Source organism: Ammodytes marinus (genome assembly GCF_949987685.1).
Source record: "Ammodytes marinus genome assembly, chromosome: 7".
In the NCBI taxonomy this organism is placed as follows: domain Eukaryota; kingdom Metazoa; phylum Chordata; class Actinopteri; order Uranoscopiformes; family Ammodytidae; genus Ammodytes; species Ammodytes marinus.
Window position 1 is genome coordinate 2,739,961 of NC_137211.1, and position 23,958 is coordinate 2,763,918.

General features: G+C 36.0%; 1 protein-coding gene across 1 annotated transcript; it reads right to left on the reverse strand.

Moving 5' to 3' along the window:
• Nucleotides 1-6,970: 6,970 nt before the first annotated feature.
• LOC307253544 (L-rhamnose-binding lectin CSL3-like) lies at nucleotides 6,971-10,529 on the reverse strand (the record flags this gene model as incomplete). Its single annotated transcript, XM_080031651.1, has 8 exons — nucleotides 6,971-7,033; nucleotides 7,116-7,224; nucleotides 7,604-7,736; nucleotides 7,877-7,933; nucleotides 8,373-8,476; nucleotides 8,824-8,956; nucleotides 9,936-9,998; nucleotides 10,499-10,529. The coding sequence occupies 8 exons, from the start codon at nucleotides 10,527-10,529 to the stop codon at nucleotides 6,971-6,973; spliced, it is 693 nt and encodes a 230-aa protein (XP_079887777.1).
• Between the last annotated feature and the right edge of the window lie 13,429 nt (nucleotides 10,530-23,958).

Genomic DNA, 23,958 nt, shown 5'->3' on the forward strand with positions numbered 1-23,958 from the left:
AAAGATTAAGAATGATTGATTTCAAGAAAAGCATTGCATGTTACAACAGCACAAAAAACAGTGTGAAGGTAGAAAACAGAAACAGGGATTGCAGGTTGTAACTTAAAGGTGGAGTCAGCGATTATTGAGTAAGCTTGTTGTCAAAAAATGCCATGTTGCTAGCTATGGTGGGTTAACATGACCTTTGTAAACATATTTACAGAGCCTAGACTGTGTATAAACACTGGACTTCTTCCGGTGAACACACAATGGACAGGTAGTGGATTCTGAGGATATTCATTGATTTTGAAAAAAAGTGATTTTCACAACAAGCGTTCTCCAGAATAACTGACTCCCCCTTTAACAAGAGTGCATTCAGCATTAAGGTTCATCTATGTGAGTGATAATGCTGAGGAGTTTTGTGTCTCAGGTCAAACAGAAGCTGAAGGATCAGGGGCTGGAACACGTCAAAGTGTCCTTCAGGAAGCAGGCGGATGGAAAGTTCTTCACCAAGGAAGAGAAGAAAAAGGATGAGTTTTAAACCCTCTGTAAACCCAAATCCACTAATTCCTTCTAACTATGTAATTTGGGGAGTTAGTTTTATGATAGTAAAGCATCTGAAAAGAGTAAGACGTATCCATCAATCCAAATGTCAGATATTGTCGTTTAAGTTTGATAAATTTGACAGAAATTCGGTTTCTATGAGGGGGCTTTTGCTCTTAGTTCTTATTATACAATTATTATTTTGAACCAATCACGACAGTTCTCTGCTCGAACATTCTAGGAAAACAATGACTGTTGCCATGGAGACCATTTGATACGGCCACGCCCACACAGTCCTGTCAAATATTCTAGACAGTAAAAAAAAATTTTTAACCAACTTTTATAATATTTATGAACATTTATTTTCAATCTGATTTTTGTAAAAGCTTTTTGACACACCCAACTTTAATATAATATATATATAGATTTTTACTATTTTAGACCAGGTTTCCAGAGGCTTTAATGTTGAATCTCTGTCTGTTTTAATTCCTCAAAGTCCTCATGTAATGGGTCAGAATAGAGCTCCACCATTCAGGTGATTATGATATGTCAGATAAATTATTAGGGCTGTTTTAGACAACTGCCTTAAAAACGCTGTAAAATAAAACAAGATGATATAACATACTGTGGGATAAGATTTGAACACCATTAAGAGAAGACAATTTAATGATATGAAGATATTTGGTTTCATGAGAAAATATTTTTTTCTTCATTTAAGATTGAATAGAATAGAAATTTTAGGGATGCTCCGATCTTGATTTTTGGGCCGATCCCGATACCAATTTTTAATATTTACTCTTTGCTACTTAAAATGTATTTAACCAAGTAATTGTATTAGCTGTCTCTTCTTAAAAAGGCCTAATACATATTATTGTACTCTTATGATGAATTTGCATAAAATTGTCACTTAGATTAAGGTCGCCCCTTATTAAACACTCATTAAACTCATGAATAGGCCTCCAAATATTTTTCAGTATATATTATACTTCATTATGCAATATAAAACAAATGCTAAGTGACACATTTGTATTTGGTAACCTCTTTTGATTAAAACAAACCTAAAAATGTGTGATTACTGTTACAGTTAAATGGGATGCAGTAACAATAATGCCGCAGACCTAAACAAAAACTATTTTATTGTCTTAATTATTTAAGATGAATAAAAAATAAAAATAAATTATGAATAATTAAAAGATCGGCCTTTGCAAACAAGCTCAAAAGCCGATTAGTCATTTGGAGAGAAAATTGTCCGATTTTAAATCGGAGCATCACTAGTTTTAATAAAAGATTTTGTGATATATACTTTTTTGTTGTCTAGCTGTAGTGTGTCAGACTATATTCAACTTCTGAGTTATATAGAAAATTATTATATATGTTTTATTCTTATACTGTCATGTTACTCATGTGATTATAATCTAACTGTAACATTTTCCAAGCAGAGCCGGCCCTAGACTTTTGGGGCCCTAAGCAGGATTCAGTTTGAACCAATTTGTGTTAATATAATATACCAATAAGAGTTAAAGCTGACATAAGGTCCAAAGTTGTAAATCTAATAATTTGTAGTGACACGGTAAATTCCATTGCACGTAAGGACAAAATCTATGGCTGCTACGATATGAAAACAATTAGAGCACTTTCTTAAAGCAGCCACCTCCAAATGTAATTGATTTCACTGTCAGTGCTGCAAACTGTCCAGGAAAAGCTTGTGAAGACACTTCTCCAAGTCTGAGTTGACTTTACTTAATTTATTTCAACTTCATTATTACCACAGAATCCAGGGAGTTCCTTCTTGTCTCGTGTTCACTTAAGAATATATTTTCTATGTGCCCCCAGAGACCAGGGCTGGCTCTGCTTTGAGGATTTTGATGCTTTTTTGTGTGTTTTTGTCATATATAATCATGAATTGAATATCTTTGGTTTTAAGAGTTGTGGTTGATTAATGCAATATATGAAAATATATCTCCTTGGGCTGTGGGAAATGTGTCACTTTTCTGACACTTAATATTTTAACTGATTAATTTACAAACAAAAAAATTAGTTAGACAATATTGATAGTAGACATGAGTTGCCGTGATATATGTGTAACAAGTTATTTATTTTATATCACCAAGTTAAAGGTGGAGTCAGAGATTCTGGAGAACACTTAGAACAAAAAAACTTTTTGTTAAAATCAGCGCATACATGGTAGGAACAGGTAACAGATCGCGAGGAGATATTCACTGATTTTGACGTTATTTGGACAACAAGCGTTCTCCAGAATCTCTGACTGTGTAGAGGATTTTGATGTTTTTTGCGTGTGTGTTTTTGTCACATATAATCATGAATTTAATATCTTTGGTGTTAAGAGTTTTGGTTGATTTATGCAATATATGAAAATGTATCTCCTCGGGCTGTGGGAAATGTATCACTTTTCTGACACTAAATATTTTAACTGATTAATTTACAAACAAAAAAATTAGTTAGACAATATTGATAGTAGACGTGAGTTGCCGCTGTAGGCGAGTTATTTTGTATCACCAAGTTAAAGGTGGAGTTAGAGATTCTGGAGAATAATTGTTGTCAAATTAACTTTTTGTCAATTCAGCGCACACACGGTACAAACAGGTAGCAGATCGCGAGGAGATATTCACTGATTTTGACGTTATTTGGACAACAAGCATTCTCTAGAATCTCTGACTCCACACTTAAGGATTTCATATTTAACCAACTTTCTTTAGGATACTGTTAAGATAGAAAAAATTAAATTTTAATGGATGTTACTAACCACATTAACTAAAATCAGGTTTATTCTTGTGAAGATCTTTAAAATATTTTTTTTATGAGTAAAACATTTGTCATTTAAACTATATAAAAAGTATAAAAATTCTTCATAAGTATAATTCAGCATCTCCCCTTTTGGCCATTTTAGCCAATCAGGGTGTTTACAACATTGGCTGAAAGGTGAAGGGGCGGTGACCCTACCATTGTATAAGAAAATAAATAAAATTAAATAAATTCTCACGTTAATAAGTTTGAAATTAAATGAGACGTTACATCAAATAAAAGTGCCAGTGGGAAAAATTAAAAATATAAAATTGTGTATTATGAAATCAAAGTAATATCCAATGTAACATTCTCATGAAAATTAATAAACAACATTCCATCATGATGAGTTGAGTTTTAATAATTTCTTTGATTATGATTTGATCATATTGGGTTCAATGATAGGCCTACTTTGAAAATACTTTTACGTGAATAACGTTTTGAATACAGGATTTTTACTTGTAGCAAATTATTTTTCAATCTTTAAGGATCAAACTCCAGTTCTCTGATGAAGCTTTATTAAAATCAGCTTCCCATGTCAATCTAAGGGCTGACAAATCTTCCTCAGAGTTAAGAAGCAGCATGGAATAATATGCTGCTGACCTCATGACCCTTTCCAAAACAGTCTAATGTGTGATGCCAGATGTCCACACAAGGGGGAGCCACAGAATCACAGCCAAAGGTCTGTATCAGCAGACGCCTCAGCCTCAAATAACACCAGTTTGATTTTGGTGGGATAATTTATTTAATTTTTTTTTTTTCAAATTATGTAATAGTTCCCTCATCCTAGAAATCACCTAAAACCTTGATTCCTTTTTGATTGCACAGTTTCCAAAAGAAGGGTTATTTGTCAATACAACATTTAGGATTAAACTAGATTAATAAACGTTACACGCGCGCACACACACACACACAGGCTTTATCAGTTTAGTAGCACTTTATTCAAGGATAACACCCCTATTTAGACAATTTAAAAAAAACAAATGCCGGTAATATTGTCTAGCATGTTGACGGAAAGTGTGCTGTATTGTAGCCTACTGTTTAATATATTTTTGTCTTTTAATTGCACAGGAATATATTTTTACTAAAGAGCAAAATTATATTGCCTAGTTTTTGCGTTTTATTCATATTTTACTGTAAGAAAACAAACTGTATTTGTCGTTTACTTTCTGCCGTATACAAGAAGTAGTGACGAAGAATTGCCATGGTTGGGGAATAAATAAAGAGATGTAGGATACTTTGAACATAAATCCACTAACATTGTATATATAGTTAATTTATCTATTCTAATTGGAAAATGTCATATATGTAAATTTGCAAAAGTTTCCCCTAACTTTATTGGTTTCCTAGCTGAATTCCAAGAATATATTAAAACATTGGCACTAAAAAGTATCAACTATCCTAATATACAAAAATCTTTTTGAAGCGGAATGATGTTTTATAATATTTATTGTATTGCACTGTTTATTTGTATTTTATGAATATTTTTAATTTTATTCTTATCTATAAGCTTGTCTTATTAATTCTAATTAATTCTCTAGAGTACTTTTGATTTATATATTTATATTTGAGAATGCTTCAATACAATTAATTGAAAAACAGTAGCCCTACATTACCAAAAGTACCCGGACACAACTTCACAACTTCACAGTGCATTTAACTGGCCTTATATCAGTCAATCATAGCCTAAGACTAAGTAATTCTACTTTCTTTTGGGTTGGTTTTTGGTCTATTTGTAAGTGTAGAAAACATGTTCATTGTTGTTGTAGGGTAAGTTGGAAAAGAGGGTTGTATTTGTAACGTTCTCCCATTTATAATCGTCAACCCTTTGAAAAACAATATGCAATTCTCAGATATATGGCGTTAATTGTGAATTTCTTTTTTTTCCCCGATTACACTCTAGTCTACGACACATCACACAGTGCGTTTACATGCAGACTCATAATCGGGTAAATAAACAAATAAGACTTCAACAGGACTTGTAAAACGCATGTAAACACCGTCATCCGATCTACTTCACACACAAATCGGCACATTAACGGACAAGCGAAGTCGGATAAGAACACCTAGATAACTCGTTCATAGTCGGCATTCTATCTGCATGTAAACAGGATTGCATATTAGAGTTCGCGTTTTGCGCTTGCTCGGAATCCCTGCGGAGGATTTCACAAGGAAGTGGAAGGAGACGACGTAATAAATAGAAGGGTTGTTGCCGGATTGGAACCGGACGTGGCTCTATAACCACTTGTTGAAAGGGCCACAGCGCCACCTAGCATAGTGGAGACAGCCATGCTCCGGCCATTAAGCCGATTCTCTGATAGGCCTTTCACACCAAAATGAACCAAGAGTCAGTTCCAGGCTGGTGTTGGGGTCAGTTCAAAACTGGTTACAGCCTTATCCCAGTTATGAACCGGTTGGTTTCACATCGACCGGAGACAGCCATGGAGCCGGCAAGAGAGCAACGTCATGACGTCACTGTAAACGTGTGTGTACGTCACCCGACGCTGCTGCTCTTGTGGCTAACGCTAAAGCTACCGCTAGCTTTAAGCACAACAACAGCGGCGAATACGTCTTATTTTTACACTTGTTGGCTCTCGCTTTGCTTTCTTAAGCAAACAGGACCCATACAGCGTATTCTCGCCGGTCAATTTGATCGCTACGTTCGGTAATTATGTTATGTTTACGTCTCGTAGTAGCGGTGTTTTTAAATATGGCGGGCATGAGGTTTGAGTTGCTCTGGTTGGTCAGGATAATCCCTCCCCCAGCCGTTCCCCCGGTTTTTACGGCCCGGAGCAGGCTCTCTGGCGGTGTGAAACCAAAACACTGGCTCTAACTCCGAACAAGCCCAGAACTAGCGCCGATTTTGCGGCGGTGTGAAAGGCCTATGAAAGGCCGAGTGGCAAGTTCGGTATACGTCTTAATCCAATCTAGTTGTCCCATGGAAACACACTGACAGACTGATGAAGACATTCTTCTGATTCAGTATTTTATTAAAAAGCATGTACAGAATATTTTCATTTTGTTTATTTCCATGCTTCTGGCTCAAATCACAGGCCCTGCAAGAGAACAGACAAATTAGAATTTTAGAACAGACAATTCATGTAACTTACTCAGATGGCTACATTTTTTTTTAGCAGTAAGGCTCTTTATAAACCAGCATTTCACCCTTTAAACAACTACAGACATGAGCAAAAAAAAAAAAAGTCATGTTTTTGTTCAACTTTATAACTGCAGCAAATGTGTGACCTAGTGCCTAAAAATTACAGAACCTACTTTTTTTTTTTTTTTTTTTTAAAGATAGTTTTTTTTTTTTTTGATAGTTTGGAGAGACAGAGATGAAATGGGGCAGAGAGGGGAATGAAATGCAGAGAACGACCCGGGCTGGATTCTAACCCGGTCTGCTGTGAAGAGGACAGACTCTATGGAAGGGGGGGGGGGGTACACCAGACGTTGCAAGAAATAACCATTTAACACCTCCCTAAACTGCTGGGACGAATTTCAATTTAGTTCAGCCATTTGCAGAAAATGTGACACCTTGTTCCAACAATATACATTTTAATTATTGGCAATTTTGGTTGTGTAACATTATATCGAAGTGATGTTAACTGCGCTTTCATATGCTTTCTCCCAGTGACACGGCTCAGACTCATGTGGTAGATTTAGCGGTTGCATGGTAAGCAGTTCCGAGTTTGGGGTCACTGGGGAAGGACTGGAACACCCACAGATTGACATGCGAGAACTTACCTCAGGTCTTTTTCAGCCTTGGGGATAATGTCGGCTACTACACTCACCTGACCGATGCATTTGTAAACCACATCCAGGTACTTGGAAGTTCCACGACACGGGTCTCCAAACATGGCGTTGGTCGCGTTGATGGCACAGGTGTCCTGCCCGTTACAGCTGTGGATAAAGTGATGTTATTGAGTGAGGCCTGGATGCATAGAAGAAAAGAAAAAGTGCTACGAGGAACTCTTAAATGTTTCTGAAAGTCTAATTTTTCCTCTGATGATCATGAATGACATGTAACAGCAAACGAGACCATCAGTGTAAAGAATGCTATTTTTAATATAGTTTTTCTTAATGCCTTTGTCATGGGTACACTCACCCAGGAGCAACAGCTGGCGTGGTTAAAACACTACCGCTTTTGTCCAAAGCAAGAATGAACACAAAATGAAAGTTCCTCGGATAACCTTTAAAATCTAGGTATTTTGTAGTAAAACATTTTTAAAAAAAATAAATAAAAATAAAAATGTAATACAAAAAAACTGGGGAACTTTACATGTCAGCCACTTTGCTATCTGAAGATGCGCAGCCAGTGTTGTAGGTCTTAGAGTTCGGTTGTCCAACAGCACATGTGTAGCGGTCGCTGCGTCCATACACAGCACTCAGTACCTTTATAACCTGACCCACACCTGAAACAATACGTCAGACAGGAGAAATGTAGTTTATCAAGGTTTGAGATATTATAACAAGTGTTGAAATGTAATTTAAATATATTAATTGTATTCAGGAAATGCCCCAAATATACATACACACACACTTGTGATCTTACCACAATATAGGTGTCCCTTGTCTCCCTCACATGTCACACTGCGACTCTTCAAACCAACTATGGAGAGAAATTACACAGTATTTAACCATTACTGCTTTTCCTGAACATATTTAACACAACATGAAACTTCCACAGGACAAAACAAACTGGGCCTTTAAGGTGCAGTTTTTCAGAGGAGGGGGATTCGGTTACATCCACAGAGCCTGCAGTTAGTTTACCAAAACATATTTACCCTACATGTAAATCTTATTAATGAATAACTATAATCAAAAAGCTAAATTATTTTGAGGAACCTGAAACCAAATGTAAGACTAGAATATGTTTGTAAACAGCAGTGAAATAGTAACTTTCAGGAAGCTTTCTAACTTCAAACAATGTTCCAGGGATCACATTTTCCTGTGAGGAAAGTTTGTTTATTCAGTTATGAGAGTATACCTTAGAAAATGTTCACTCCTGACACACCCAAAGTTACATAGTGCTCCTTTAAACTACTTACATTCACATTTGTAAACCACATACAGGTACTTGTAAGTTTTACGACAGGGGTCTCCAAACTCTGAGTTGGTCGCTTTGATGGCACAGGTGTTTCTCCCGTCACAGCTGTGGATGAAGAATAATGTTAGCAAGGCTTGAAGTCATGTAAAAAAAAGGTGCTCAGAGGAACATTCAGTTTGTTTTAATTCTTGCACCCTCTTTTTTGCCTCTTCTTTGGACAAAAGTGTTTTTACAACACTAGCTGTTGTTCCTGGGTGAGCGTATGACAAAGGCATTAAGAAACTACATAAAAATAGCATTCTTTGCACTGATGGTCTCCTTTAATGTTACATGTCATTTATGATCATCAGAGGAAAAATTTGACTGTTTAAGAAATATTTAAAAGTTCCTCGTAGCACCTTTGAAAATAATGTTATTAGAGGTTTAAAAAAAAAAACAGACTGGGGACTTACATGGTAGACATTGTCCTAGCAGGAGTGGAGCAGTGGGTGTTTCGGACCTTATATGCCCGATGTCCAACAGAGCATGTGGTCCGGTCTGTGCGCCCATAAAAGGCACTTAGCACGGTTATGACCTTTCCGCCATCTGCAACAATACATTAGAGAGGCAGAGAGGACAACAACAATGTGAACACACACACACACACACAGCCTATCACCAACAATGTGAAAATATGCAATGACTTCCTGCTTGTTTTTGTCTTGTCCGTGCCGTCTTAAATGTGAAGAGCCAGACACACACACATCACGTACATACATTTAAAAAAAAAAGGAAGTGAAGTGAAGCAGAGACATGTAGTTAACCCTCACTCTACCGAGGTCAACTGGTATTGTATTCCATCATTCCAAAAAAGACTTAATATTTTGTCTTTTTTCACAATATATTTATTGCCGTTTTGTCTTTTCTTACAACACACACACACACATCTGGACCATCACAACAAGGACACAAACCACAAATGAAAATTAAACCAAAAAAAAAAAAAAAAAGGCAAATCCTTCTCATGTTCTGGTCTTGATAGCTACGTATGGCCCCCAGAGCTCGACAAAGTCCCTCGGCCCCTAGCAACATAAGTCAATCTTTCCAAGTGGTTCTGGAGTCATTTTGACCCCGGCCAATTCCACTTAAACCTGCAGTGTGTAGAATTTTGGGTTTTATTTCCTAGCAGATTTTGTAGAAAGTAATTATAATATCCATAAGTACATTTAATTTAGTGCATAATAGCTGAACATTTTTTTTTTTTTTTTTTTTTTTAATTATAATTTTTTCCCTTAGAAAGGGTCTCATATGTCCATATTTCTGAATATTTTGGACCAAGGCCTAGTGCCGCCATCTTGAAAGTGTCATAGTTGGAATGTCATCAGGTGCATTGTTTAAAATTTAGAATTGTTCTTGTCCTTGAAGGCCACTGTAGCTTCTGTTATTATTCAAAAGGGTTGGGGTTACCCAGGGAGTGTTGCATTCTAGAACTTACTTGATGATGTCATATTACACACTGCACCTTTAAGCAGTTTTAATAAATATAGAGTGAGAGTGAGTGTATAGAAATAAATAGTGATCTTACCACAATTCAGGCGTGCCACATTTCCCTCACATGTTATACTCACACCGACAGCTGTCAAACCACCTATGAAGAGAGAAAGAATTATAATATTTTCATCTGTGCTTTTATTCCCCGCCTGTGGGTTGAAGAATGCATCAGAATCACACACACACAGATATTTACCTGCTTTCAAAAACACACACGTTGCTGCAAGCACTGTAAGACAAATAGCAAAGTCAGACAGTTGATATAAAACAAAACCTTAGAGTAAACAACAAATAAAAAACACACAAAAATAAAAAATAAATAAAATTGTAGTTCTGGCACATTAATAGTACTCATAAATTAATCACAACAGAGTCAATAAAACACTTTTTATAAATATGCAGGACAGTCATAAGATTAAAACAAATTAAACTAACTGACTATAACACTTACAAGTTTCCATTCACAATTTTGAAAGACTCTTTTTGAAGTTTGGACCACAACTACATTGTGTACATAGATTATTTAAAAATGCACCTCTAGATACTCCTAGATGTATATTAAGCCTAATGCTATTTAACAAGTAGTTGAGTACTCACACAGTGTGGCGCTGAATCTGGGGCAGAGCATGGTGGTTGAGAAAGATTGTTTTTTTTTTAGGTTCTGGCAGGCCTCATATTTATACATTTATTCTTGCCGGGGACTTAACTTAACTCAATGGGAGACAACTACACACAGGTGAAACACATTAGGGTGGGGCCAGTAATCAAAACTTGACCGGAAGTGACAATACTTGACAAAATAAAACAGGAAACACAGGGACACATGAAAATGCACCGGCACTAGCACAAGTTAAAACATTGACTTTAGATAAGAAGAATTAATCAACAATGGCAACACCATAGGCTTATATATTTTTTTTAAGTAGTATTTTTAAAGTAGTAGGCCTTCACTTTCTGGGCCATTTAGATGGCAATACCCATGTTTTTTATGACTTATTTTCAAGTAATTGTGGGCTTTTTTATATTATAATTTTGGCCTTGAAGATGCTAAAACCTATATGGCTTCAAGTACTGGCAGGTGATAGTTTGGCTAAATTGACCTTGTAAACAAATGTGTTAATTCTTAGCCTACATCTTAACATTCGGCATATGTTTTTTCATCAGGCACTAACCCTAACCCGTGAGACTTTACATTGGTAGGCTACACATATAGCTCTGGAAAAAATAAAGAGACCACTCCAAATGTTCAGTGTCTCTCGTTTTATTATTTATAGGCATATGTTTGAGTAGAATGGACATTTTGGTTTTATAATATAAACTACTGACAACATTTCTACCAAATTCCAATACATTTTTTGACATTATTTTCAATAAGTTATGTAGAGATGAAGATTGAAGTAAATCCAGACTGGTCTCTTAATTTTTTTCCAGAGCTGTATATTCATATTTGATTTTCACCTGTTCAAATTGAACCAAATAATAATTATCCTGATGTATTCAGTTGGTATTTATTGACTCAGGAAAAAACACAAATGTTATATACGGTGCAATTCAAATAAGAGGTTTGCAGCAGGATGTAAGGTACAAGTTTATTTTTCTTTACAAATACAAATACAATAGAATTTGCTTTTTACATTATGATGTATTGGTTAATAAGCCCACCATTTTGTTTTTTGTCATTGCACCTTATTACTAGATTAATAATACAAGTTATAACCTTTATCCATATCGCACTTTTGCACAAATTGCTTTACAGACCAAATTAAAAATGTAAACATAAAATCAAGTAAATACAGAAAGAAATACATTAAAACAAAGTTAAAAAAGTTTTAATGGATATATGCATATTGCAGAAATGTTGTGATTTCAGTCTGCAAGTGGACCTGCAATGGGAAAGGTAAAAATATACATTTTAGACAAGTAATTCAAGCATTTATGGCACAAAAAGTTATTCAGGATTCACACATGATCAAATGCACATTAATTTGTTAATCTTTATAACAACAGAAAATGTGGTCTCATTATCTGAACATAAAAGTGAGTGATGAAATTTTAAATTTTTCCAGCTGCCCAATTTTTTTATTTTTATTTTTATTTTTTAACCTATATTTCTACAGGTAAATCCCATTGAGTCCGAAGACTCTTTTGCAAGGGAGACCTGTTCCCATGTACACATTACCATTCACACACACATTCATACACCGATAGCAGCAGGCTAACTATCGACATTCACACGAGGCAAGGTGGGTGAAGTGTCTTGCCCAAGGACACAACAACCATGACACAGGTGGCAGGGCGGGGATCGAACCTCCAACCCTTTGATCATCGGCCTACCCACTCTGCCACCTGAGCCACAGTCGCCAATAGTTTCTTTTTTGTGTTGAGCAACATTATGTGAAACTACTGTATATCTGTATTACTGCTTTTTCACTGTATACTGTGTGTGACATATTCCTTTGCAGTGTAAGGACGACTTAGCCAAACCAGCCATAAAGAGGGCCAAAAGCACACAGCCTTTTGCTCTAATGACAAAATGACAGTCATTTGAACTCAAACTTTTTCAGGAAGTTTCTTCAGGCACTTTTCGAGGTACTTTCATATTTATTAAAGGTACAGTGTGTAATATGACATCATCAAGAAAGTTTTACAAAGTTCTAGAATGCAACGCTCCCTGGGTAACCCCAACCCTTTAGAATAATAACAGAAGCTACAGTGGCCTTCAAGGACAAGAACAATTCTAAATTTTAAACAATGCACCTGATGACATTCCAACTATGACACTTTCAAGATGGCGGCACTAGGCCTTGGTCCAAAATATGCAGAAATATGGACATATATGAGACCCTTTCTAATGGAAAAAATAATAATTCAAAACTTTTTTTTCAGCTATTATGCACTAAATTAAATGTACTTATGGATATTATAATTACTTTCTACAAAATCTGCGAGGAAATAAAACCCAAAATTCTACACACTGCAGGTTTAAAGTAATTAATAATTTCGATACTTTCTGAAACCAGAATCGATCTTAATTGACATGTCACCGTTACAGTACATTACAGATTTGTCTAATTAAACAGAACAGACGCACCTTGAAGCTACTAGCTGCATCTGTAGACCACCTCCAGGTACTTGTGAGTTCCACGACAGGGGTCTCCAAACACAACATTGTTCGCTCCGATGGTGCATCTGTGTCTCCCGTCACAGCTGTAGATAAAGAGCTATGTTAGTGAGGCTTCAACGCAGATTTAATTTTTCATTTTCATTTAACTTTTATTTATCCTCGAGAGACCAATTGAGGGGTGACCCTCATTTTCAATGACGTCGAGTTCAAACAAATTCAAAGGAAAAACAACAATACATAAACAATATTCAACGCAAATACATCAAATACACAACAACAGGTGAAGAGAAAAACAATTGAAACATTTACACAGTGGTGAAATTAAGTGGTAGCAATTAAAATTAAATGGGTGAAAGTACAATATAGCCTAATTAAAACAGTTACAGGTAGAGTTTGGCAGATTTAAAATAGTTTGTTTAAATTGGTTAAAGGATATGAAGGTATTTAGTTTAATTTGTTGCTAATCTGGGTCTTTCTAGTGTTTAAAAAAGACTCAGAACTTTACCGGTAAGCCACGGTGCCCTTCACGTTCCTTTTGCAGTTGGTTTTATTGGTCACCCACCAAGGACGTCCCCAAGAACATGTCCTCTTGTTTGTCCGCCCGTAAACTGCACTTTGGACTGATATAATGTGCCCATAACCTTAAACATTAAATGTTTTCAAGACAGACAGGAGAGAAATGTGTGTCATTAATGCAGGTCTTGAGATACGAGAGTTGAAAAATAATTATGTTAATATTAGTAATTGTGATCTTACAGTTCAGGTATGCAAAACCCGCCTCACATGTCACACGGTGAGCTGTCCAATCAGCTATGGAGAGAAATATTAAGAACATTTTCATCACTGCTTTTCCCCACTATCCCTGCGTTCCAATACCCATACTATCTACTGTTTAGTACTGTAGAAAAAAAAGATTTAGGATGTCCCGATTCTTGTGGCCAGATTTAGGATTGTTAGAAATACCCGGATGTCTACTACATCCGTCCGAGATTTTTTGTGTTGAAAACAGCATCCTATTTGGGCGATTCTGACCCATAATCCAGTGCGCACCTGAAGTGATGTCACATTAGCAGAGCCTCCATATGAAAACAAACAGGGATGCGGCGGATATAAAAGCAAGAGGCAAGATCAAGGCGCAATGTTATGATGAAATAAATAAGTAAAAGTATGTCCCAATAGTATGCCTACTGCATCCTAACTAGATTTTTTTTATCGCCGGATGTAGTATGTAGAATAGAAAAAAGAAAGAGTATGCGATTCGGAACGCAGGGTAAGACCTCAAAGGCTTTCTTGTCACTGAAATTGAATACAATTTTTTTTTTTTTTTAAGATGATTTTTTTTGCCATTTTTCATGCTTTATTAGACAGGTTTTTTTTGGAGGGACCGAGATGAAATGGGGCAGAGAGGGGAATTACTTGCACATAACAACCCGGGCCGGATTTCTAACCCGTGAATAAACATAGAATTGTTTATTTTATTTTTTTAAATAAATTATTTGTTAACATTTTCAAATTATGCATTGGAATTATTATCATATCTCTCACACTCAGATATTTACCTGCTGTCAGTAACACACAAGCTGCTACAAGCACTGCAAGATAAACACACAGTCAGACATTTGATACAAAGATAACAGAACCTCAGAGTATAAAAACACAATAAAAGGACCATTGCCAATGAATTCTACTCGCAAATTAATCCAAAGTGCAAAGTTTGTTGTAGTATCAAAGCAGGGTCAATAAAATACGGTTAATTATAAATGTAGTTTGAAGTATGAGAGCCATGAAACGGATACACTGAGTAGTAAACCACAGAGGTGCAAAACATTTAACTAAACTTTTTGTAGTTAAAATGATAATAATGAGATTTTAAGGTGCTTCGAGGAACTTTCAGTTTGTGTTCATTCTAGCGCCCCCTTTGGACCAAAGCAGTAGTGTTTTTACTACGCCAGCTGTAGTTCCTGGGTGAGCGTACCCATGACAAAGGCATTAATGGTCTTGTTTGCTGTGACAAGTTATTTATGATCATCACACCCAAAGTTGCATATTGCACCTTTAAGTACTAACAATGCTTAAAGGCCTACTTCACCGGTTTGAATATGAAGGTGTATTGAATTCTGAGATCCTATGTAGTATAAATGTGCAAAAAAAATTAAAATCGGTTCATCCTAGCCTGAGAAAAGGCAGAAAGAGTGTTTTTTTTAACCCTATATTTCTCCTTCTCGTGACATCACAGAAAGAGAAATATAGGGTTAAAAAAAACGTACTTGTAAATATTACTGTGATGTCACAGTAAAAGACATCACAGTAATATTTACAAAGTAAGTTTTTTTTTTTTAACCCTATATTTCTCTTTCTGTGATGTCACGAGAAGGCCTTTTCTCAGGCTAGGATGAACCGATTTCAATTTTTTTCGCACATTTATACTACATAGGATCTCAGAATTCAATACACCTTCATATTCAAACCGGTGAAGTAGGCCTTTAAGTGTTAGGGTATTAAAAGTGCTGGTGTTATTGCATCCTACTCATTCTTTCATCAACAAATCCCCTTCTAGATATTCCTACATGAAGCTTGATGCTGTTTAGAAGTAGTTTACACTCACACAGTGTGCAGGTGAGTCTGGTCGAGAGCATGGTGGTTGAAGATCTAAAGTAAAAAAGTCAAAGTCAAATTTATTTCTACAGCACATTTAGAATTCAGTTGACCAAAGTGATGTACAAGATACAATACAAAATCACATATAAGATACATGATTTTTTTTTTTTTTTTTTTGAGTGTCAAAAGCTCAACTTGTGTTAAAGGCCAATGCAAAAAAGTGAGTCTTCAGCAACGTATTAAACTGGTCAATAGACTGGGCAGTCCTTAAATGGTAAATGGACTTGACTTATGTAGCGCTTTCTAGCCTATTTTCTCAGCCCCAAAGCGCTTTATATTTCTTCACATTCACACACACTTATACACCGATGGCACTATTAGACTCAGGGGAAGAGACTGATGGTGTTAGGATCTGCCACACCTTATATTTATACGTTTCACAATGTCATGAAAACACTCAAAGAAAAAACCTGATATTTCTATAAGTTTGATAATGTGAGAGTGTTAAAAGTGCATTGTGTAAAATGTATTGGCATTTTTCAGACAGAAAACAATATCCATAAACTAGAGAATGCATTGCAGACAGGGTCCTACCATAGAGAATGCATTGCAGACAGGGTCCTACCATAGAAAATGCAATGCGTTTGGTGGACACGGCCCCTAAGGCCGTTAAGTTTGTCTGTTCATTAAAACACACTGGTACTTATTAATATAGGCTATTACTCTCCACTTCTACCAAGTCTGAAAAATGCCAAAAAATTCTACACACTGCACCTTTAAGTTCAATAATACAATAGTTAGGGAAATGGATAAATTGTCTTAACTACCTTAATGTTTTTGATTCCACAGATGTCGGTTGGTCTTGGTGTAGTTTGAAATTCAGCTTCAGGGACGAAGACGTCAAAAGAAAGATGTTTGATTGCAGTAATAACACTGGAGTGGAATCTGCAGGAGAACTAACTTTTACAAAGAGTAACAGCGTCTTTATACCATTTCTAAAGAAAGAGGTTTGAACTGCACAGTCCAATCATATCCCAGTATCCTCAACTTACCCCTTTTTATCACACATACAAATATCTCTAGGCCTATTTGTTGTCAATATGCCACACATTTTTTGATTGGTTATACAAGTTCTCATATCAATTCTTATATCAAACAACAAGTGCAAAGTGCATAATATCTGGTCTACGCTACTAATTCATAATTTGTTTTATGGTAGCTTACCGGTCGTAATGCTATCAGTCATTAACATCTCAATTTACCTTGTATTATAATGTCAGCAGGTATTTGAGTGACACACTGGCCTATATTCAGTCCTCAGAGAATAAACAAACGTGTGTGTGTGTGTGTGTGTGTGTGTGAACTACATTGCATGTGTGTGTTCAATTAACAATAAAGCGACTTAACTTAAACACATCAGAATTTGACACAGACAAAAGAAGAATTTTTTCAACAAAATATGAAAGTACACACACAATGAACAGTGCAAACACATGATACATTTTTTTTTATATTTCTCGATTGCAGCTACTCCTTCTCTGACGCAAAGGAATATTGCAGTGTAAGCAGTTTCACAATAATAATAAAAGGCTAATAACAAGCTAACAGAATATCCCAATACTAAGTCTTTATTCTCAAAATTGTATTTCTATATTTATAAGCCAAGTCACAGAAAGATAACCTTCACAAACTTCTAGAGAATCTCTCTTTCAAACACACACACACAAGCACAAGCACAACATATTTCTAATTTATTCAAATCTCAACATTTTGACTTTATTCTTGCAGCGCGCATAGGCCTAATGAAATAAAACCGTCCTCCTCTCCTGTGACCCTTATACACTTCAGTAGAAAAACAAGCTCCGAACTCGATTGTTAAAAATTAACGGGCGAGCGGTAAATGGTAGGACACACTTCCTTGTGGCGATTCCCAGATATATTACATTAGATTAGATTCACTTTGTTTATTGTCATAACACAGTAAAATGATTACAATGCACGTGTCGGCCCAAATAGGCTTTGTAGTGTCACATTAATAAGTGTAAGGGCAGGGTGTCATACTGTATGAGATAACGAGACCACATTTGCTGTTGTTATAAAGATACATATTACTGGGCATTTAGAAAAAATCCAATAAAAATAATTATAATAAAACTATTTAATTATTGTGCATTTGATCATGTGTATAGATATGTTTGTAAAGTCTGAAATGCTGGTTAATATACAGCGGTCCTGAATAACATTTTGTGCCATAAGTTGCTTACATTATTTGTCCAAAATTAGTTTTTTTTACCTATCCCCTATCAAGTCCATTTGCAGACTGCAATCACAACATTACTGCAATATGCATATATCAACTATTATTTTTACTTTTACATTTTTTCAACATGAGAACTTTGTTTTAATGTATTTCTTTCTGTATTTAGGGGAGAGTGGCCTAAGTTGTGCAACTTTTCACTCAAAGCGACTTTAAAGTAAGGCCTTGACAGTAAAGTCTCCAACTCAAATATGTACATATATTTCAGGGTGTTGTGCATCCCTGGCAATACAAACTTTCGATCTGGAATAAACTGTTGAAGAAATATAGCTTTCGGAAAAAAAGTTGTCTTGATGCACAACTTGCCCCCGGTGTGGTGTAAGTTGTGCGGTTGGAGAGAATACCATGGGGTGAATTGTGCCATTGCTATATATCTCATAAACTGTAATGCAAGACAAATCCATTAGACAATTACTTATTTAAGGTTTATTTAAAGTAAATAAAGTAAATAGTTGACAAAGATTGAAGGACAATTTTCTTAAACAAGGCCTAGCAGATCTAATGGTTTTACCTGCAAAGCTCACAATGACAAAGTCACCATCATCATCTTTCTGGCCATCTGAACTCTCATCAGTGGTGTCGTTAAGTGGAATTGAGATGTCACTCTCTTCTGAGCTACTGTAGACAATCACTTTCTTTTGGTGACCAGCGTATACAGCCATGCCACTGGCACAACTCTCAGAAATGTACTTTGCACTAGTTGCTCCGTGCTTGTGGAACCAACTGCCACCTGACAAATGTGATTCCCCTACATTTCTGCCTTTAAATCAAGGCTCAAAACCCATATGTACACCCTGGTGTTTCCTCCCCATTAACTATCTTACCTCTGCACTACTATCTGTGTTTATGTGGATGTATGGGCTTTACGTCTTTTATTTTGGTTATTGTTATTTTACCTTCATTGTTTACCTACTGAATGCACTATGTACAGCACTTTGGACAGTGCAAACTGTCATAAATGTGCTTTTATAAATACATTTTACTTACTTACTTACTTATAACTCACCCAGGCCCTTTGGCACAAATCACCCCATCCCCAGAATTTTGGATAATAAGCATGATGCAGCAGTTTAGGGCTGACATCGTGCTAACTGTATAGACTCAAAATGTAGCATACCAAAGCACTAAAACATGTGTCAAATGTTTTCAAACTTGTCTATAATTGTTCAGACACAATAATCAAAAAACCTTGATCATGGAAATTTTACTTTGAAAGGCAAAACACAGTTTTTTGAGCTTAAATGTGCTTATATCTTATTCCTTGTGTCTCCCTTCTTTACAGGATGAGTCAAATGGATGGCTCTTCTTAAATATGTGGTCACATTTCCAATTTCTTCCACGGTTTTCTAGAAACAAGGGGTGGAACAACTTCCAAAATGCACAACTTAGGCCACTCTCCCCTACTTGATTTCATTTATACTTTTTTAATTTGGTCTGTAAAGCAATTTGTGCAAAAGTGCGATATGGATAAAGGTTATAACTTGTATTATTAATCTAGTAATAAGGTGCAATGACAATAATATTGTGGGCTTAACCATTACATTTTTTTTAAAGACAAAGCTATGCAGTATATTCAATAACATGTACAGGTTGTCTGCATGTTTTTATCTTCCTGTAATGTGTTCCTTTTTATCTTTTGCGTTTTTATTTCCCGTTTTAACTCTGGGTCTGTTAAAATTGTAATTGAATAAAATGTTGTGTTTATTGTATTCTTACTCATAATGTAAAAAGCAAATTCTATTGTATCTGTATCTGAGAAGAAAAATAAATGTATACTTTATATCCTGCTGCAAACCTCTTATTTGAATCGCACCGTATATAACATTTGTGTTTTTTCAGAGTTAATAAATACCAACTAAATACATCAGGACAATTATTATTTGGTTCAATTTGAACAGGTGCAAATCAAATATGAATAGGGTTGAAGCATTAGCATACATGTTGGCATGTCAATCAAATGGCTGAAGATAAACAACCCATTTAGTATTAGCCTACTGGAACAACAAATTGATATGTTTCAAATTTGGTGTATTTATAAAAAGTGAATGGCTTGACTTGTAACTGTATTATGACAGTGTTGTTTTACTACTTTTACACAAGTAAGAGCCCTAAATTATTATTATTGTTATTGTGTCTGTTAGGAAAATCTGTAGAGATGTGTAAAAAAAAACACAAAAACAAGTTCATGTTTGTTGTGTTTTCATCATGTGAAAATATTGAAGGAATAGGGGAGACCGGGGATAGTAGGCACACGTTTTACTCTGGTGAGAATTATTGCTCATCACCTAAATATCTTTCAATAGTCATTCCTACATTAAATTGAAGCTTAAGGTGTTGGCTTGAAATGTGTACCCCTCACTTTTCTAACTTATTGTAGTAAAGAAGAAATTAATCATCAAAGACACCCTTACACATTGTGACAACCAACCCCATCAAGGGGTCGGTTGTCACACACTGTGGGGTTGTTTGTCACAATGTTATCTTAATGGGAATAATCTTAAAAAGAAGGCAAGAAAGCAGAACAAAATGTGAATGTTTAATTGCATTGTCAAGTTGACAAATAGGCCTACACAACTTACTGTAGCCTTGGCAGTTGGTCTAGTTTGGGATGCACTGGGTTGTTTTGATTTTGTTGCCCTTTTTTCTTTTGCATGCTAGCTGCCTTTTCCTGCTCTATTCTTTCCTTCTCTGGGGTGTCAGTGAGGATACAGCTTGACAATTCATTTCGTTATTAGGTTCCTTTTCTGGCTGCAGCCTTTGGATAACATGTGACAACCAACCCCCCCAAAAATGTGACGACCAACCCCAACTTGAATTTCTTGCTAGCATCAAGGCCAACAACCATCTGACAACTAATTAGCTTGCTAACCACAATCTAAACGATGGTTTACCCTTCACACTTTGTATGGGTAACAAGTGTTTTGTTATAAACCCATTGTGTAAAAGCCTAGAAGAAAAATACTGAGGAGCTAAATATTTTCAATTTGACATGAAAAACACAAACAGTCCTCTCACCTCAAATTCAGCAGTCTAACTCCAAGGAAGACAATGTCCCAATTCTGGATATTTCCATACCAAAATTTCACAGAAAGCCCCCTCTGGTTCCGAGATATAACGATTGTGACTACCAACCCGTGTGACATATAACCCCGTTCTCCCCTAATTTACCCGTACAGAACCGGCGTTCGATCATTACAAAATCACTATTATAATATGATGAATTAAGTTTTTCTTCCCTCACTCTTCCCTTGGCCCAGCTGTCCTGTTAATCCTAACCCTACATTTTACCATGTGTGATGTCACATATGGGAAAAAATGTAGGGTTAGACAGTGAGACCATAACACACTCTTTCTGCCTTTTCTCAGGCCAGGATGAACCGATTTCTATAATGTTTGCACATTTATAGTACATAGGATCTCAGAGTTCAATACACCTTCATATTTCCACTGGTGAAGTAGGCCTTTAACTTAGCTCAGACGGAAACATGGCGTCCAGTCTGTTTGTGTACTCAGATCCCCACAAGCTCAGCCAAAACATTTGAAGACCTCACTTCTCAAAAGAAACAACAATGTTAATTTTCAAGCGATTATTCACTATTCAAAACATACTTATGGATAATACTTTCTCTCTGTAACATGCCAATACATTTTACACATTGCACCTTTAACTCTGTGTGTGTGTGTGTGTGTGTGTGTGCGTGCGTGCGTGCGTGCGTGCGTGCGTGCGTGCGTGCGTGCGTGCGTGCGTGCGTGCGTGTGTGTGTGTGTGTGTGTCTGAGAGAGAGAGAGAGATAGACTACAAGGAAGAACAAGGCAGTAATGAAATCCAAAAAGTGAAATGAGGCCTCACACAGGACTAGACTAAATAATATCAGAGATCAGAAATCATACCCTCATATAGTTTCATTACAAATAATTAGCAAGAGATGTTTTAAGAATGGTTAGGCCTATTCAATTCCCAGAATGTAACTCTAAAATAGCTGCATCATGACCAGCTGTGATATTAAAATGTTCTCATATTATCTTATGGGGAAGTGCGCCCTACCATTTACCTTTCTTCCATACATTTTTAACACATGGACTTATTATTAGAGGTCTGAACTCGTAGCTTGTTTATCCACAGAAGAGTATAGGCTAAGGGCCAAGGGGGATAAGGACTTGGATAGACAGGATATTATGCACTTTGCACTTGTTGTTTGATGAGAATTTTGCCAATCCAAACATTGGCACATTGACAACAAATAGGCCTAGATAACTGTATTTGGATGAAAAGGGGTAAGTAGAGGGAACTGGGATATGATTGGACTGTGCAGTTCAAACCTCTTTCTTTAGAAATGGTATGAAGACTTCGTTACTCTTTGTAAAAGTTAGTTCTCCTGCAGTTACATTTTCTGACGTCTTCACCTCTGAAGCTGAATTTCAACACCAAGACCAACCGACATCTGTGGAATCAAGGATATTAAGGTAGCAATTTATCAGAAAAAAAAGAGAAAATAGGCTAGAAAGCGCTACATAAGTCAAGTCCATTTACCATTTAAGGACTGCCCAGTCTATTGACCAGTTTAATACGTTGCTGAAGACTGAATCTTTTTGCATTGGTCTTTAACACAAGTTGAGACTTGCACACTTTTTTTCATGTATCTTATATGTTGTTTTGTATTGTATCTTGTACATCACTTTGGTCAACTGATGCTGTTTTTAAATGTTCTATAGAAATAAATTTGACTTTGACTTTTTTACTTTAGATCTTCAACCACCATGCTCTCGACCAGACTCAGCATCACACTGTGTGAGTGTAAACTACTTCTAAACACAACTACTTGTTACTATGTGTGTGTGTGTGTGTGTGTGTGTGTGTGTGTGTGTGTGTGTGTGTGTGTGTGTGTGTGTGTGCGTGTGTGCGTGCGTGCGTGCGTGCGTGTGTGTGTGTGTGCGTGTGTGTGTGTGTATATATGCATGTGCGGGTAAATGTTCACAGGGTCTATTCATTTTAAACCATTGTTTTACTTGTGTGTTAAAAACATTGAGCTTTGTTAATGTTTTAATTTCTAATGGTAATCTATTCCACAGTTTGGTATGAAAATTAGTTTTAAAAATGAAAAGTTTACAAAAGCATTAAATAGCATCAAGCTTCATATACAAGGAATCTGTAGTAGTGGATTTTTGATGAAAGAATGAGTAGGATGCAATAACACCAGCACTTTAAATACCCTATAGCACTTAAAGGCCTACTTCACCGGTGGGAATATGAAGGTGTATTGAATTCTGAGATCCTATGTAGTATAAATGTGCAATTTTTTTTTAAATTGGTTCATCCTAGCCTGATACAAGGCAGAAAGAGTGTTTTTTTAACCCTATATTTATCTTACTGTGACATCACAGTAAGATAAATATAGGGTTAAAAAAACCCTCTTTCTGCCTTTTCTCAGGCTAGGATGAACCAATTAAATTTTTTTTGCACATTTATACTACATAGGATCTCAGAATTCAATACACCTTCATATTCCCACTGGTGAAGTAGGCCTTTACGCGCTGTTAGTACTTAAAGGTGCACAATGCAACTTTGGGTGAGTCAGGGGAAGTGAACATTTTCTAAGGTATATTCTAAAAACTGAATAAAAAAACACTTTCCTCACAGGAAAATGTGATCCCTGGAACACTGAAGTTAGAAAGCTTCCTGAAAAGTTACTGTTTCACTGTATTACTCAGTTTATCAGTTTTATGACTCTCATACTTCAAGGTTAATTTTTAATAAACTGTATTTTATTGACCCTGCTTTGATACAATAAACGTTGCACTTTGGATTAATTTACAATTACAATTAATTGGCAATGGTCATTTTATTGTGTTTTTATACTCTGAGTTTGTTTTGTTTGTTTTAAATGTCTGACTGTGTGTTTCTCTTGCAGTGCTTGTAGCAGCGTGTGTGTTCTTGACAGCAGGTAAATATCTGAGTGTGAGAGATATGATAATAATTCTAATGCATCATTTGAAATTTTTACAAATAATGTATTAAAA